The sequence below is a fragment of the Falco biarmicus genome, chromosome 8, assembly GCF_023638135.1.
Source record: "Falco biarmicus isolate bFalBia1 chromosome 8, bFalBia1.pri, whole genome shotgun sequence".
Lineage (NCBI taxonomy): Eukaryota > Metazoa > Chordata > Aves > Falconiformes > Falconidae > Falco > Falco biarmicus.
Window position 1 is genome coordinate 48,939,762 of NC_079295.1, and position 14,860 is coordinate 48,954,621.

Here is a 14,860-nt window from a genome sequence, read left to right on the forward strand (position 1 = left end):
TTTTCAGACAAAGACCAGGAGAGGTGAAGTTTAACTTGTGTTCTTGAATGTGCTCTTTGGTAAATTTCTCTCTGCAGGGAAATGCTCTGGAACATTGAGTCTGCTTGTTAGGGAGGGCAGTGGGCAGGTGGCTGCTTGGCTGGCCTTACAGGGGGACATTTCACTGGTTTGGGCAAAACCAGCTACAAGGTGGGCAGGAATGCCTCAGAAAATTACAAATTTCTGTAATCAAAACACGATGAACAGGTATTTACAATGTGCTACTGCACACTGGAATGTACATCTGTATCATAAGGTGAGCATCTTACAGGGGGGATTTTTTTTGTACAAGCCCTTCACTTAAGATACCAAATTTTTAGCGTTCTCAGCTATTTTCTGTGAACAATTTTGAGCACAACCCAAGCAGCTGAACCCTAATGTAACGCAGCCTTGTCAAATCTTTTGGAGGGGTTTTGAGAGTTTCGTGGTAATGCTGGCCATGATCATTGTGGAACCGTGAAAAGGAAAACTATTCACTGCCTGCAGGAGCAGAGCCTAGACTCCATAGCCATGAACCAAGGGTCTGTGATGCAGATGAAGAACAGATTATCAGTGTCCTGAAGTATGTGATGCATAGATGTGCCTTTCCATCTGTTTTTAAGTCTGCAAAATAAGGGACTAGGTATTTTGAAACAGGTTCTCGTGACATGCATACACCGGTTTTGTTTTGGGTCAGGCCCTCTCTATCCCTGTGTGTGCTACTGCAGGGAGAACCTGCCTGCTCCTGGGCTACCACGTAACTTACCCGTGTGTTTCCCAGAACTCAACACCAGCAAGTTTTCAGGCTGTGCTGCATTTTTGCGTGCTGTCTTTAGTAGGCTTTAGGTACAACGTTCTGCGCCTCAAACTGAACCGAGTCAGGCTGGAACAGCCACGGGAAGGCAGCCCCCTTTACTTAGTCCCTAAAATTTTTGCCGGAGTTCAAGCAGGGGCCGAGTTCCCGGGCTGGGAGCGCAGCAGCGGCCGCAGCGAGGGGCCAGGCCGGTGCGGGGGGCGAGCGGGGCCGGTGCGGACCGGGCTGCCCGCGGCGCGTCCCCGGCGGGCGCTGAGCGTCCTCCTGCCGCCGCCAGGGGGTACTCGGGGAGTGGGAACGCGGGGAACAAAAGGAGCCGAGTCCCCTCCGCGGGGGAACGTGCGAGCGCCGGTCCCCGCGCCGCGGCCCGCACATTCCTGGCCGAAACCCGAACCGGGGAAGGGGGCGGGCTCGCCCCGACAATGGAGCCGCGGCGCCAGGCGGGGTGGGGGCTGCGGGGCGCAACCGGGGCACGGGGGGCCGCTGGGTGCCGCTCCGCCCGGCCCCCGCGGCCGCGCTGCGTTACCGCGCGGCACCCCGGCCCCACTGCCTCGCTGGGCCGCGCCCCGGCCCGGCTGCCTCGCCCCGGTCCCTCGCTGCGCTCGGCGGGGCCGGCGCGGCCCCGAACTTTCACCCTCCCTCCGCTCCAAAAGTTCAGCAGTTTGGTGACGTCAGGGCGCCCGCAGCCAATGGGCGCTGCGGGTGATATTTTGGGAGGGGGGAGGGGTGGCACCGCGCCGCGGGCGCTCGCCCGGCTGCCATGCCCAGTGAATGGGGAGCGGGCGGGCAGCGCAGCAGCGGCTGGGAGCGCCGCCGCCTCCGCCGCCTCCGCTCGCCGCCTCCCGGTCCCGGCTCCGCCGGCCGCCAGCGCGGGGGCGCGGGCCCGCGGCGGCAGCAGCCGAGCGGCGGCAGGGAGCGCCCGGGGAGACCGCGGCCGCCAGCCCCCGGCGGGTTACCTGCCCGGCCCAGGTGGGGCCATGCGGAGCGGGGGAGGCTGCCTGGGAGGCTGTCGCCGCCGCTGATGGATGTTTTGTGTGCGTTCGCCTCCGCTCGCGGCTTCGCTTTCATCTGAGGACGCGTCTGGCTCAAGCTCTGTTGAACTCTCTGCCTTCTGGTACCGTTTGCAGATAAGAGAGAGAAAGCCGAGCCCGAGAGGCAATTCCCCACCTTCTCCCACCTAACGTGACCCTTTCAGGCGCTTTGAAGGTTTGCTGGAGCTCCGGCGAGGATGGCAGCGGTGGGCTCCCTTGGGCTGTGCTAAAAGCCTCTTGTTTTCTTTTCCTTTTCTTCTTAGAGGCGTTTCATCTTTAAGGGCCGGCCGCTTGCACACACTTTTATACCCGCTGAAGCCATCAAGAAACCATGTCGCCTGGTGGAAGAAGTGCGTTTTTGTGCCTTGGAACGATCTTGAGCTTTGGGAGCTGGATGCCTGTGGGAGGATGCCCGCATAAATGTACATGTATCGCTTCCAACGTGGATTGTCACGGACTAGGACTCAAAACTGTACCGAGGGATATTCCCAGGAACGCAGAGAGACTGTAAGTACAAACCCTTAAGAGCTTCTCAAGTACTTGTAGAAGCACCTGGGATGAGTTTGGCAACACCTGCCTATGAGTGCAGGGCACATACAGCAGCACTTTCAGTGATCAGACACGGATTAATGTTTTCAGGAGGGAAGGGGAGGAGCTTTTCAGCAGTTACAGCTGCCCTGCTGCTGTTACTGCTTTTAAAAAAATAGTCAGGTTCATGGTTTTTTCAGTTTCAGTTACTGTCTGATCGGGTTTTGTAGTGACTTGTTTGTAATGGAGTTTACGGCTCTACCCGGAGTGCTCCCAGCAATAATCGTTGTCAATGCAAATGCCAGTTTAATATGCAATTAGAAACCTGGATGTTTTCACCTGGTGGCTGGTAGCAGTTTCTCCTTACTTTCTCAACACGGTGACTTCAACACCGTGGAAAAATCAACTACTGCCGTAAACTAATTGAAATGGCTAAGAAGTCACATTAAAGCATCCTCTAATTTCTGTCTTCAACTGCTGCAGGGAAGCTGGCTGTTCAATTTTTCATTTACTTCATGGTTTATGATAGTAGTGCAATGTTGCAGAGTGTTTCCAACGTCAGCACGGGAGAATGTAATGCGTTTGTTCAGAGTAAATCTTCTGTATCATAAGTTCTCATGAGGTTTTACTTTACTTTTCACTCACGAAGGCAAACTTCAGGCCTCTGATACAGTTCTGGCCCTCCTGTGGTGCAGCGGACGGCATCTCCGACATTGCTTAATACATGGCATGTGGCACACTTCAGGGAATGCCCGGTGCTAGATATGAAGATGTCCAGACCGGAATGTTAAGCAGAGCTTCAGCACAGCTCTGCAGATGACCCCAGGGCAGTGCAGTCAGTTGTGCCTGATGTGGACTGGCTGATAACTGAAAACGGTTTTGAACTTGTAAGCAAATGCCATAGCTTGTATGGCCAGACTTCCTATTTTATTTCCTTCTGGGTCATAGACTTGGGGAAACTGCAAACTCTTAAGCAGTTTTTCTTCTAGTAAATCAGGCTAGATGGAGTTACTAAGCTAACAAAGTTTTTGTGCATAGAGCACTCTTAAAATCTGAGTTCTGTCCCCAAATGAAATTTTATAGCATCCTTGAATGTTTCTAAATGTGTTTTATAGTGCTGAGAGCTCTTAAATGATAGCTCTGTGCAGATTTCTTGCTTCCTTGTTCTAATGTCTTTAATGTTTTGTGGCCATATCAGCCTTCCTTGTAACCCTAGCTGTGTGAGCAACACTTCTCATATGTGAGCGTTATGGGAAGGTTAAGTTCTGCGTGAAACTGTGTATCTCTAAAATTGATGGGTAGCAACCTGGCAATTTAGAGACATAAAAACCCCCCAACAACCCAACCCCAAAACAACAAGTACCACAACAAACCGCTACCGAAGTAGTATTCCTAGCCAGCCAGAGTAAGTACGTGTGGTAATGCAGTGTTTTGTATGCCTCCTTGGTGGGGTGTGTTTGCATGGTTTTAAGAGTCAAAGGCTAGAACTAAACTTACAAATTTCAGGCTAAAACGATTCGCAAATGTAAGGTTAGTTGGCCACCTGAGAAGAACTTAAAAATGGTAATTTATTACTGCCTAAGCTTTAGGGGGCCTGAATTAGTTTTGTTACTGGGTTTCATTTGTGAGAGTTTACTTAATAGAGATGTTAACTTCCCTTGCTTTCCGTAAGCAGTTAAACCAAAAGAGTAAGTTGCTTGGCATTGGTATGTTAAGTGATAAACAGAATGAGGGAGAGTGTAATCAGTGTGCTCTGGGTCCTGATAATTTTTGCTGTTATTTACAGATTTAAATTTGAGATTAATGGCTGTGTGAAGAACAATAGTAGCTATTTCACAATATTCGGTGTGAATACTTAACCTCAGAGATACACTACTGATACATATGAAATGTAGCCCTGTTGGATGGTTTGTTTGTTTGGTTTGGTGTTTAAATCCTTGTATTGGAGTACTCGGTGGCTGAAACATTCTGGAAGTAGTATACAAAGGATCACATAGTAACACATCATTCCATATTTTTAAATACTGTCTTCACTTTTCATTCTGTTAGTCCACGTGAGCCTGTCACTGTGTTTATAGTGTTCGCTATTGTCCTTATTACAAGTGTGTTTTAAAGCTTGTATCAGTTCTTTCAAATCTACATTTCTAATTGCACTAACTGGAATTTTCTAATGTGAGCAGCAGAGAGAAAAAGACTTCGTATTCCTCAGAGTCTAAATTCTGCTCGTAAGTGAAACATCAGTCAGCACTGGATATATCAGAGTACCTAATTTTTGTCTGTGGTCCATGGCAACCTGTGACTATGACCCAACACCGGGTTGATGCGTAGTCTTTAACTAGTTTAACGTGTAAATAAAACCAAATAGATTGTATCTGAAATGACAAAGATGTGTTTAATCTTGGATAAATATTTATATTTGGGAGATATAATTTTAACAGGTTTCTTGATGGCCACACACCAAGTGACTTTTTAGAGTCTTGTGCTATGAAAAGGTCTTCGCTTCTTTATGCATTCTCTTGAGCTAAAAATTCTGCATACCTGTTCAAGTTGGAAACTTTTTGCTTTAATTAATAAGAGATCTAATGGCACCACTTAAAATATTTTGCCATTAAGGTTTTTGAGTTATGTTTGTATAAATGTTAGAGATTGTTTGGGCTAGTGGAGCCAAGTTAAATATTATTTAAATTCATGTTAATATGAAACCCCAGGAAAACTGGAAGTGTAACACTAAGGAAAAAAAAAATGGGAAAGCTCTTTGGGAAGGGAGTATTGAGCAGTTTTAATAAATGAACTACTGATCATCTCCTGACACCTGAAGAAATGGGCATCACCAGAGCTTTGATTACTGGTCCTTCATGAGAAATGTGATGCTTGCTTTCTTTACTTTCTTGCTGCATTTTTTTTTTTTTTTTTTTTTTTTTTAGTGCTTTGAAGGTGTAGTTTTTTGTAAAGAGTTGTACCTGTGATTTCTGTTTTGAGGGGAATCCACAGGTTAACCAGTGGTCACAGAAACAGAATTGTAAATCTATCCTAAACTTTTTTTTACACATTCATCTGTAATAGTAGCTTTACAAATATAGCAAGTAGTATTAGGTTTGTGTTGCAGTCTACCTTGTTATTACATTCTATGATAGTCTTCTAATTGTGTGGTATAGATGGAAGCTTTTGCTCGGTTAGGTTTTGTGAAGATCTAAAAAGAGGTGAATGCTGTATACTACTACAGAAAGAAATTATGCAGTCTGGAGAAAATAAGGGGTGAAACAAATATTTGTCGCTTCCAGGAGCGACTTCTATTTGCCTTAGTTCTAGAGAAGGAACCCTCAGAATAGCCATCATGTCATACGAAAGGAGGTCTGAGACTTTTCCTCAAATTGCAAGATGGATGTTCCACAGAGGACCTTGTGTGTGAGCAGAATGATATAGCTGACCTTGTGGATTGTCATTAGTATTTACTGATCCATTCCGTGATTGCTAAGTAGCTTAACATCCTACCAGAAAAAGTTTATAGTCCTTTTATGGAGAAAAATAATAATGGAATAGTTAACTTTTGAGGGTGGGCACAGTGATTTCTTTTTGTAAGCTATGCAACTGATAAGATGTTTTGTGCTGATAAAGGAAGCAGAAGTTACGGGTTGAGAAATTCAGAATATGTAAATACATCCATAAAAATCTTGAATCTTTAACCTTTCTGAAAAGTTCCTTAGGATTGCTTCATCAAGCTCCTTTAATCAGACTTTGCTTAGCAGTGCCTCAGTTCTTATATGTGATTATTTATGTAATTGTCTTCAGTGGAAATGTTTTCTATAAATGTAAAATATTACACACATGGATTTTTGTAACACTTACTAAAGCTGATAGTCAAATTTAGTTTGAGATGGTGTGTAAATGCAGTGAGCAGATCAAAGCCACCTGCTTGGCCATTGTGGTGTTTGGCTCTGAAAGCAATAAGTGTTACGGAGAAACTGCTCAGAAGTCTTCTGGGTCAGTACCTGCTTTCTGTTTTAATATATGAGCCTTTGTGGTGTTCTTCCATTCGTGTCTAGCTATCTCCCTGTCTGTGTATATGTATAAATGTTTCTTTGGAGAATTTAGCTATGTTGGAGTTCTTGATGACCTTATACTTGTTGGCTTTGAATCTTGTCAATTATGATAGCTCTCCAGTGTTATTTGTTGTTTTGTTTTGTCTTTAACTTTGAAGAGTTCTTTACCTTGCTAAATCGATAACGTTTGCAAGACTAATCCGTTCCGTGCTTTGTCTGAGTAGCTAAATTGAGTGTGTCCACATTTAGGTGCAATTTAGAAGCTTAGTCATCTGCTTACTCTGGAGTTTTCATGTGGTCTGGGGTTTCTGTTATACAAATATATTATTATGGTGTTTTTGGCCTAGGTGCATGTAGCTGCTGAAGTTGCACTGGCTTGTAATAAGTCTTCAACTTCCTCAATTTTGTCTCCAAATTAAATCTAAGCTCCTGTCTTGAATGCTTCCATATTACGGCAGAACGCAATGTTAAACACATGCAAATATAATTATACTGACTCTTACATTGACATTCTGTTTTTCTAGAGTTCTTCCCACTAGGGATTACCACTCATTTGTTTGTGTAGTAATAGTCTCCAAAACCTTGCATGGAGATTTTTAATTTATTCCCTTCCCCCCTTTCCCTAGGTCATGTGTCAGAAAGTAGACATACGTGGCTTTGGCTTTGAAGAGCTTGCTCTTAGAGCTACTGATACTAGGAAAACTTGACTGAGCTGCTTAATTTAATATGGATATGTCCCTTTACTAATTTAAAGCTGAGTACTTGTGCTTGACATGCACTTGTATAAGGTCAGTCTTGCACTATTAAATTTGTTATCTTGTTTTGAAGTGATGGAAACAGGACGGAGGATGAAATTAGCTACTGTAATTTGGAAGCTACAGAAATAAATAGTGGCCGTTGTCCTGTTGTCTGTATTTGTTTGCACAAATTTGTATCGAAGTCTGAGATCAAAGAGACCAGGCTACTTATTGCAGAATTTTTTAATTAGTTGCTCTGAGACTATTTACTTTCATATTCTTACTTTGGCAGCTGAGTATTGATTCATGCAAAAGAATTAAGTGAAAAGAAAGTTAGCCCTCTAAAGAACAGCCATTGTCTTTTGGGAAGTCCTAAAATATAGATTACAAGTGTTGCTTTTGTCCCTCAGAATTTGTGTGGGCATGAGTTTGGGGAAGTGTGTATCAAAGTTGGTATAGCGTACCTGTATAGGTGGATTGCAAGGCCAAAAATAAGTAAATCCTGATACTTTTTTATTTGTACAGTAATCTGTATAAAAATTCTTCTTGTACACTGTCTATGTTGATTGTTCTGAAGTTGTTTGACCTTTGTAGTAGAGTAGTATGGGTAATGTTTTGGGATGTCACTGCCAAGCATTTCTTTGTTTGTTTTTTAGTTCAACCATTCACAGTTATGTTGGAAACAAAAATAACCTGTCCTGCATGGACGTTAACATCTGATACGATTTGTTTTGTGCATTTCATTAGTATCTAAGTTACTCCTCGGTTTCCACAGAGCAGAAAGAAAATGGTTTTCCCCCCGAAATCTCCCAAGATGCTTGGGGAGTTATAAGGATGGTGGGGAAAAGAACTTGGCTCTGATAAGGATATTCAAGGAGTAAGTTTCAGCCATTGCCTGTTTACTGGAGAGGCTGCTCACAAGCCTTAAATGAGGATGTGTCCCTCCCAGGAACTAATAGCTCAAATGACTTGAAGATTAACACTTCTAGAACTCTTGCTATAGTTCTTTTGGTGCCCACGGTGCTCATTTCCATGTGCTGCCTGTTGCTGCAGCTGATCTTTTAAAATGAATAACGTTTTGTCTGATGATGGTCTAGTGGAATCAATTTTTCCTTGATTAGAAGATTTAATTATTCCTGGACAAAGATGGAGAATAGAAGCCATGGATTAATATTGTAGTTATGTTGGTTTACACTTGATTCACTACAAATTAATGGAAAATGTTTTTTCTTTGAGTTCAGGTTGAAATATGTCAGGATCCTTTCCTAGTCATAACTGTGTTGCTCTTTGTTTCCCACATAGTACACCTGCTAAAGATGGTGTAATGTTCAGATAAATCTTCCGAAGTTTGAACTTGAGTTGAGCTTTCTTTCACCTTTGGCTGAGGGCTGTAGTTGGCCACTCAAGTAATTTTTCAAGCAACTGAAATAAATAGATACATTTAAAAAAAAATAATCTACAGATTAAGTTAAGAAGTAAATCACCTCCCCCCAACACCCCACCCCACACCCCCCCCGTAATTCCTGATTTCCTTAGTATTTTTCTTTTTGCCTTACTTGCCTCTCTTTCTCTAAATTTGAACCTACAAAACATAAGTTATCTTGCTACTGAGGTAACATAACTACCTATTTCCAATTTGGAATGATTATGAATTTGCAAGTTTTGGAGCCTCTTGTCTTGTGAGGTGAGCACCCTGAGGTGCTGTGCTGTAGCAAACGTGGCTGAAGGGCTGATTTTTTTTCTTTCCAAGTTAACCTGGAACACTTGGGTGCTTTATATGAAGTGCTGGTCTGCTGCTCGACCTTGCTCTTGATGTAAGCCTCACTGTCTTGTAATACTACAGCCATGAATTATCTCAAATGTTGTGTTAACCTCAGGAAGACGTTATGGATGTTTTTCATGAGTAACGTAGTACCTCTTGGTTCTTTCACCTGTTTGCTCTCTATGACTACGGATAGACACTGGATCAGGTAAAGAATTTCCATGGCTTGGTATTGAAACACCCTTCAACAGTGGCTGATCTTCTGTAGCTGGGGAAAAAGTGTGACTCTGAGCAAGTATGCTTCTCCAGGGCTAGCAGATCATATGTTAGTTTTAACATATGAACATTTAGCTTTCTGGTGGAGTTTTGATGAAGGCAGTGGTAGGACTCAACATTCACACCCGTTGTCTTACAGTCCCACAGTTCCCTAACGTTTCTTTTCCTGTTTGGTTTATTTTTTGCTCCTGCAAGACAAAGCAGTGCCATTTGTCCTCTTCAAGTTGAGACAAAGCAAGTTTCTAACTTCAGGTGAGGAAGGAATCAAGATAATTTGGGGGAGAAAACTAAAGCGAACTTCAAATGGCAAAGCTTTTTGAAGAAAAATGATGTTGACGACATCATGGAGAATGGTGGGGAGTAATGTGTGGCAATGGTTTCTTCAGGTGATTGTCTATCCATATGCTTCTATTACAGAATATATAGATGTATATATCTGTAGATGAGCAGTGGTGTTCAGAGAGCATTATCATGATAGAGGTAAATTTTGTGCCCCATCTTGTGAAGTCTTTGAGATAAGCTGGTGGAGTGTGCGCCCTGTCCTTGGCTTTTTTTTGCTTCTTGGGTGACAGGGAGTTTCTCTTATTTTTTGTTGATTCAAGTGCATTGCTGTTGTATGGATTTTGGCTTGGGGTTGCTGTTGTCACTTCCATCCCTTGTAAGTTCATTAATGGGTTTTGTTTGCTAGAGTGAGGCTATATCAATTTGACTTTTTTGTTTGTTTTTAAGTAATTTTCAGTGTAAGAAAGGGCTGGGTTCTAGTAATATTTGGGCTGCAACATGGCCCAAGCTCTTCTGTTGTCAGTATTTTTGAAGTCTTTCCTCAGAGATCCATAATGCTCTGCTTCTTTTCAAATCTGTTTTCAATGCTGTCCAGTCAGACATATCATTTAAGACCGTGTATGGCTCTCATGAACAGCAAGAACTTATTCTTCCCCATCGAGAAATGGCCTTGAAAGCACCTGACGGTCTTTTCTAACGGTACTAAATGCATAAAAGATCTACCTACCTATTTATGTGAGGGGAACAGGTTTGTGGTCTTGTACTCGGAGTAAATTTAGCATGGCTTGAGGGCCTTCTCTGTAGAAAAGAGACTTCAAGAGACTAATTTTTACCTCTCTGCCAGTTATTTTCAGCTTTTTCCTTTTCTTTTCTTTTCTTTTTTTTTTTTTGTTTTTTCACCCCAACTGAATCTGGTCTGTCAGTTGTCTCTCAGAATAAATTTGTCTTGTATTTCGGTTTTACACCATCTGTTTGATGGCTGCAATATATGTTTTTAATCTTATGATTGATAGATTTCTGGAGCTTTTAATTAGATTTTTACCTTTCTATATGTGAGTTGCTGCTTTTTCTGAGACCTTAATTTAATTTTGTTCTCAGGTGGAAATCATTTTAACTGACGGCGATATTCTTTTCTGCCACTGATGAAGGGAGCATTTTCAATAAACATCAGTTTGGCTGAAATGAGGAAGGAAACTCAGTGTTGTAAAGCTGGTCTTGTCTTGACTTCCCATCAAGCAACCTGCAAAACCTATCTGTAATGTCTTTCTAAATTGGTTTCAGAATTTGTGTACTGTTGCAAAAATTATTCGTAACTTCTTATGTCAAAGGGATGGCCTAAGGAGAGGCCTCTGTTCTTCCTGCAGGTGGGTCCATGTAACCACATTCCTGCTTTCAGCTGTGGTGAGGAAACCACCTTTTGGAATTACATCAGGTTACTAATGAAGACCCTCAAATGCCTATGAAATGCGTTTTGAGTCCAAGCAACACTGAGAATTTTGGGAGACAACGTTCTTACTGTTGATGCCTCACTAGCTGCTAGGTGGACCTGTGCTCGTTCCAGTTTGAGCAGCAAGGCTTTTAGCAGCGATGCTATATTTAGGAGTTTTATTGGAGAGACTTTAACCCTCCTTCTGTTGTGTGGGGATACTGTAGTGACATTATGCTGTGACTGTACATTCAGGCAATCACCCAAAAGAACAAGACAAATCAGTTGCCTGTAATTTTTCAGCATGTTTTCTCTGTGTACTTTCGCAGTTGTTCTTGTCCACGTAGACAGAAGTTCGGTGGTTCTTTTTCAACCAGGACTCGATGTAAGTGGAGGGATAAACTACTCTGGAGTTAATGATTTGGAGATCAGTAACCGATTTTAACAGCCTGTGAACGTCCTTGTAGAAGGTGGTGGGGGATGGTGATGAACTGCATTTCTGATTTTTTTTTTTTTTTCTTTTCCTTCCATTTTAATGCCCTTGCTTTGGAGGAGCTGTCCTCATTTAAAAATAAAAAGAAAGGTTGCTTTGCAAAATTTTAAATTTACTCTCATCTTCATTGTATCAGTTAAAAACATGTAATGCAAGTCAGGGTACATCAGAGCCGAGAGCAGTGCCTGCTGTACCCATCAGTGCTGTTTCATCTGCTTGTCTTCAGCCCTTTTCTCTTGTGTTTGCTGAAAGCTTGTTGGGATCTTTTTGTGCAATGTTTAATATAAAGAAATCTTGATCTAAGGGTGCTCCTAGGCATGATAAAAGAAATGGTGATACATTTCATATTGGTGAATCTGAGGTCCTGATCTCCAAAATCACAGCACTATAAACCACACTTTTTCATGTCTGGCTCCAAACACTTTTTTTCCAAGAGCTAGATTCCGTCAAGGTTGGCTGCTTGACGGGGGGTGGGGGGTGGGGGTGGCGTGGAGGGGAAGCGTATGTGAATGAACATTCTCATGAAATGTTTTGAAAGATAAGCATTTAACTGTTATGGAAATAACATGCCGAAAGCAGAGGCACAGGTGCATTGTTGTGCATACTAATAGTTCGGAGGACTGTTTCTTAATCCCTGTTTTTTCAGTTGGTCTTTTTCCTTTATTCCTGCGGCAAGAAAGGAATGTGTTAGTTAACTTGTACAAAATAAATGAATTAGTAGCTTGTAAGGTATTACTGGTGTATGTTGTTCTGGGACTCTAATAAATGACCTTTACAAGTTTTAAAAGATGCAGACGACGAGTTGAGCCTTTTGCACTTTCTCAGGTTATAGTCAAAACTAAGTCAGTTAAGCCAAACTGTCCTGCTGTATTGTTTTCACTGACGTTTTCTCTGGGTATGTGCTGGTGAATAATGAGCACTTACATATTTCAGTAGGTTTTAAAATTGAGGAAGCACTCGGTTGTCTGTCTGGCAAAAATGGTTATTAGCGTTAGCAGTAGATAGTCTCATATATTGCATAATACTGACTTAATACAAAAACTTGTTTGTGGAAAAAGCTTTTCCAAGTCAATGTGCACCAAAGTAGAAAAGACTTAAATGCCTGACTTCAGGTTTTCTTTAGAGATTCCAAAAAGCTCATCCTGAAGTGGAAGACATTTCCTTAGAATTTTGTAGTTATGTTCCTTGGGACATACTCTCTTGTAAGAGATGGATGACCAAAGAAATTTTTAATTGTTACTCAGAGCTGTATGTAAGAATATAATTTAGTTTTGCATTAATGATTGTTTTCCCCCCTTTACAATAAGAAAATAGCAAACAGCACAGAATCCTCATCTACCAAAGACTTGATTGTCCGTTCTCTCTGTTTTAGTATTTATGTAGCATATAAAGCTCATATAACAAATATGATGACATGATATCAAGCCCATTAAAATGAATCACTGCACATGTATGTACTGGTCATCCACACTTATGGAAACACTAATGTTTAATTAAAACACTTGTATTCTTTTTATATGACTGAGGTATTTTAGCAAGAAAAAGCTGTAGCCCAAAAGCAGTTTAAATGTCTTGTACCTTCCTGTTAGTTGTAAAGCATGTTTTGCCTGGACTTTAGTGGGACCTTAACTTACACATTTTCCCCAAATGTATTTTTTGTCTGTGTGGTAGTTTTGGGCAGACTAGGGAGGCATTATATTAAGTAGTTGTTTCATCCAGATTTTTCCAAAATTAGCATTTAAAAAGAAAAAACAAAAAAAACCCAAACACGTTTTTTTCTTGGTGAGGGTGGCAGTAGTTGCAGCATTACCTAGTGAGGTGGGAAGTTCTGGGTCACAAGCTTCTCTGAAGCAGTTGTAGCATGATGAGAAGAGGCTGGCAGCCTCATCCTCTTGAAGTGGTAGAGCTGGTTAGGGATGGTGTATTAGAAATATAGCTCGGGAGTGCAAAAGAGAACTCATTGTAAGGAAATAGTACAGGGAAGCAATTCTGTATTTCCAAAATGCCTAAATAAATACAGTAGGGAGGTAAGCTGGAGACAAGAATAGTGGTGACACAAATCATGGAAGAAAACTTCTTGAGCAAAAAAAAGTAATTTTCCAGAAGTGAAAATAGATATTGAGAAATAAAGCCCGAAGGCAAAGGCTGGCTCTTTACAGTGAGACAAAAAGACACATCTGGATATAAGTTTCTCAGATAAGAATGTGAAAGAATAAGAAACAGCCCAATGCTCCTTTGGAGTTGTGTTTTAATAGATAACACATGAAAAAGCAGCAAAAGATAAGGAGCAATCAAAAATGTTTTATGGATTTTTTTTTTTGGGTGGGGTGGGTGGTTTTCCAGTTTTTTTTTTTTTGTCCTAGGGGGTTCTTAGCTAATTGCTTATGATTTTGTTTTTTTAGAAGTTGAAAATGAATTATTCTCAGTTGATGTTAACTTTCCAGGGTTGTTCTTTGACAGTTCTTAAGTATGCAGTAAGCTTAGTGCAAAGTGGTTTTATAAGCATAAGTAGTGTCAGTAACTTGAAACACCAAATATGTGTCCCAAGTCATGTTTAGAAAAACTTATGTTTTGTGTTCATTTTACAAATATTGTGAGATCAATTCCAGCAAGTGACCTGTTGAAAACCAAAAGTTGGAGGTGGAGGGGTTGGGGGTGGCGGAACAGGGAAGGCAGGAATCTACTTGAGAGTATAGAAAACTGCTTGTGGTTGTAACATGTGGATACTAACTTGGTCAAGTCAAATACACAAATTTCTTCAAGATTTCATATTGCTTTTTAAATCTATTCTGCATCTTTTACTGCACTTCTTGGCTTAATCTGCTCCTTAGTAGCTACAATACACGCTCAGTGTGGTACTTCTGGAAGGGATGGAGCTGGTGAAAGCGAATGCTTTTTAAATTAAAAAAAAAAAAAACACTAACAAAAAACTTGAACAACAACAAAAAGAAACCCAGAAGAAAAAACATAAGGACCTCCATTACATTTCCAGGAAAAGATCTGGGAAGAATTTCTAGTCTGTGCATGTCTGAAGGTGAGCAAGGAGATGAAATCAAGGCTTGATTTTCATGTAGGGCTTCACTAAAACAATTTGTTGCTAGAACTTTTCCCTAAGTCATCAAGAATGACAGCAGTCAGAGGCAGGTAGGAAATATTTCAAGTCTGAAGCATCAAATTGTCTGTGTTAATAAAGAGCACTTAACAAGTAGCAGTTTTTTCACTGCATTATATTCAGTCATATACCACATAGTTAAGTGAAATGCAGACTTAAATGCAAACATCAGGTATCGTCTCTGTGGAATAAAGTAATATGAATTTTGCTGAAGTTTATATGCAGTTCTTACCCCCCCCCCCCCCCCCCCGAGCCTCTTGTGATTGATAGTGTATAGAATTAAAAAATAAAAAACAATAAAAAAAGGCAAGTGTGTAGAAGAGTCAGGGTAAAAAACACAA

At 41.6% G+C, this 14,860-nt stretch overlaps 1 protein-coding gene across 1 annotated transcript in view; it reads left to right on the top strand.

Moving 5' to 3' along the window:
- Window positions 1–1,571: 1,571 nt before the first annotated feature.
- Window positions 1,572–14,860, top strand: part of SLIT3 (slit guidance ligand 3) — a 531,450-nt gene continuing 518,161 nt past the window's right edge. Inside the window, exons 1-2 of the mRNA XM_056349923.1 lie at window positions 1,572–2,038; window positions 2,129–2,370. Coding sequence (XP_056205898.1) covers window positions 2,195–2,370 — 176 coding nt within the window. The 5' untranslated portion in view covers window positions 1,572–2,038; window positions 2,129–2,194. The remainder of the gene's footprint in view (window positions 2,039–2,128; window positions 2,371–14,860) is intronic.